This window comes from Alnus glutinosa, chromosome 7 (assembly GCF_958979055.1).
Source record: "Alnus glutinosa chromosome 7, dhAlnGlut1.1, whole genome shotgun sequence".
Lineage (NCBI taxonomy): Eukaryota > Viridiplantae > Streptophyta > Magnoliopsida > Fagales > Betulaceae > Alnus > Alnus glutinosa.
The window spans coordinates 23314477-23317686 of record NC_084892.1 but is presented as its reverse complement, the minus strand read 5'-3'; the positions used below and the strand labels follow the sequence as shown (position 1 = coordinate 23317686).

Sequence of the window (3210 nt, the reverse complement as noted above, 5' to 3'; positions counted from 1 at the left end):
AAAATAACATATAATATATATATAATATGTGGGACAGATTTTATGGTGGATTTGTTCATTTCTTGTGCGAAGATTGATAAAAGATGAAAACCAAACATCACCATTGAATTTGAAATAAATCATTATTGAATTTTGATTCAATAATAATTTTAAAAGTCATTTCACCTTAGACAAGAAAGAGACAAAAGTCTTCATTCTAATATCAGCTACACACACACTTACTTTTGTCTACATATATATATTTTGAACAAAGAAATAACTTTCATTATAATATGAGACTCAAAGGGCCAAAAGCTGTAATTAGGGGTGCAAATACTCCTAAAAACAAAGTTAGGACTAATTCTTGATTTGGAGGGCAACTGCTTTAGCAGAAGAACACAGAAAAACACATCTCTTTTATAATAAGCTCCACTATAAGAAGATAAGAGAGCAAGATCTGATCTAAAAACTAGAACTAAAGTCTACCATGACAAGCTGGAGAGATTAATCAACAGAACACAATCTAAAGAAGCAAAAAACATTAAACTAAATAACATAGGCCGGCATAGAGCGTAGGGAGTCCCCGGTAGATCTGTATAAGGCATCATCTAAACGAAAAAATCTGCTCTGGAATAAGCTTATCCGCGTACTAGAATAAAACTCTACCAAAACCTGTTCAAGAATAAACCTATTCCCTTGTTGGAATGGAAGTAACCTAATTTGTGCACCCAAATATCAGTCTTCTTCTTCATTAAAATGCTGCTGACACCTTGGAAAAGAAATACCCCAGGTTGTGCAACCCATCATAATTCCTTCATCCTAAAGCGTTGCTGACGACCCCTGAAACAACAAAGAAAGTGCATATTCAAGAGAGAAAACCCCTCTTTATCCTCCACGTTCCCCGCACCAGTCCGAGCCTCACCAGAAACAGAAAACCGATCTTTGCTCCTAACTTTGAACATCCTAATCGTAGAGTGAAACCCATCAACTCCAAATCCTCAAAACGATTTGAGAAAAACACCTTCATCTCTTGGTTTTTCAGAGAGCCGCTTAGAGAGAAGAAAAACCAACAACTCACAGCCCAATGCCAGGCCGAAAATAAAACCATAACAAAAAATAAGTAATCAAGACAGAAAAAGCAAAGAGTAGGAAGTCGGGGGCAACGCCCCCTTCCCTCTCAACCAAGATCGATCTGAAAAGAAATGCGGCAGCTAGGATTTGAAATTGCCTTAGCACTTACATAGAGAGAAAGAAACTTTTTGAGGCCGTATGGTGGCAAAAATATATAATTGACCAAAAGAAAAAGAATGACGGGCTCTGAGAATTTTGCTGCTGCAATTTATCAAAGATGTCTTAGTACAACAATTGCACAACAATGTTCATTTATCCAAACCTTTTATTTTTATTTAAAAAAAAGTACTAAAAATATCGACAATATTATATAAAAATTATGCAAATAACATAGATCTTTATCATAATATTGTTCCTTTGAAAGGCCAGTAGCTTTTTCTTTCGCATGCGCGCCTTCCGGCGCTTGCAACAACTAAAAAGACACAAAAACACCTTTTTCTCCATCTTCACTCCCATAGGCATGCCAGGATATTAATTACTTGACTTGAGAACAATGTGGACGTGGTTGGATTGGTATTCACTATCCTCTCAATTTTTTTATCACAATTATTTAATAGAATTCGAATAAATAATTATAAAAAATTATTTATAAGACCCACTTATGAAAACACCATTGGATTGTGTACATGGCTTTGTATGTTGAGAGAGAGATAGAAGAAAAACTGTAAATACTGATATTACTACTAATTAAATACATAACAATATCATTAATCCCCAGAATCACTCGCAAACGAATTAAAAAGAGTAGATCAAAACCAAAATACACGCAGATGATATACAAATACGACCTATATACATATATATATATATAAAATATTATTCCACAATGTTTTTTTTTTTTTTTTTGTATTTTCCCTTCAACATAATTTAAAATAAAAATAAAGAAACATTAATTAGCAGCCGGCCAACAGCACTCTCCTTAATTGTTTTTGTTTCTAAATTAAAAACAGGTCAATCTTTCTCGTCCACAACGTCTACACTAGCAGCGCAAGACAAAAACCGGTGGAAGATCCTAAGCAAGGCGGCGCACGACAACTCCTTTACTTTGCTCAAAGCCAAACACTTCCTTCGAAGCCCACGAGGATTTCTCTTCCTTCCTGAAGCGGCCATTATCTCTTTGACCCTCCCGAAACATTTCTGGGTCTTCTCCGGCACGCTCTCTTTCCTCGAAAACTTGTAGCTTCTCAAGTACATCTGCCTGCATGAGATGCTGTCCACCACCCTCGGGTGCCCCTGCAGTCCCCGGCGATCGCTTGAGCTGAATGACCTCACGAACTCGGCGTCCGACTCCGGCCATTTGTAGAGGTTCACGTACGTCGCCCTGACGGGAACGCGCGGGTCACGCGCGTCATTCACACAGTTTGATATGCAGACTGAACTCATTTTCTGCTTCTGGGTGAATCAGAGTTCTCTAACGCTATAAATGAGGACAAGGCTTAGAATACAAGAAAAGGTATATATACAGAGAGACACAGAGAGAGAGAGAGAAGTAGTGGGATTTTATCATGTTAAACTGCGTCGTATTTATAATGATTCCGCATAATTAGCAATGACTGTGTCTTCGCGTGTTTGCGGTGTTAGGCAAGAATTAGATAAAGCAATTCATCCAACAGGAGAGAGAGAGAGAGAGAGAGAGATTAAAACAAGATAAACTAAAAGTAATTAGAAAAAGAAAAAGAAAATAATACAAACTATTCAAAAAGAAAAAAGCTACGTAAGGTGACAAATGGAATTGGAGGAATGATCAGCATGGAATGGGGGGTAAATAAGATTGATTACAACGATGGGGATTAATTGCCTAATTAATTTTCTTTTTAAATTTGATGACAAACTCAAATATTGACAAATAGGCCGATGTGAAAATACAATATTTCGAGCAATGATTAGTATGGAGTGCAATGGGGGTGAGTGATGAGATTGCCTTTTTCTTAAAAATAAAAATAAAAATAAAAATCTAATGACAAACTCGCAATAAATGGCTACACATATAAATAAAGCACTTAACCCTTCACCACCCTCTAAATTGGAAATCTCGATTGACATTTGACAGATCGTGACTAACATGAGGGATACTACCATGACACTAACATTTTTGTATTT

At 36.5% G+C, this 3210-nt stretch overlaps 1 protein-coding gene across 1 annotated transcript; it reads right to left on the bottom strand.

Annotated features, from left to right (window-relative positions):
• Positions 1-1773: 1773 nt before the first annotated feature.
• Positions 1774-2671, bottom strand: LOC133873827 (uncharacterized). The gene has a single exon (XM_062311601.1). It carries the CDS (start codon positions 2491-2493, stop codon positions 2062-2064), a length of 432 nt encoding a protein of 143 aa, XP_062167585.1. The 5' UTR covers positions 2494-2671; the 3' UTR covers positions 1774-2061.
• Positions 2672-3210: the final 539 nt, after the last annotated feature.

Excerpts from the sequence above, each read along its gene's own strand:
- LOC133873827 (XM_062311601.1), bottom strand. The coding sequence starts at position 2,493 with ATGAGTTCAGTCTGCATATCAAACTGTGTGAATGACGCGCGTGACCCG.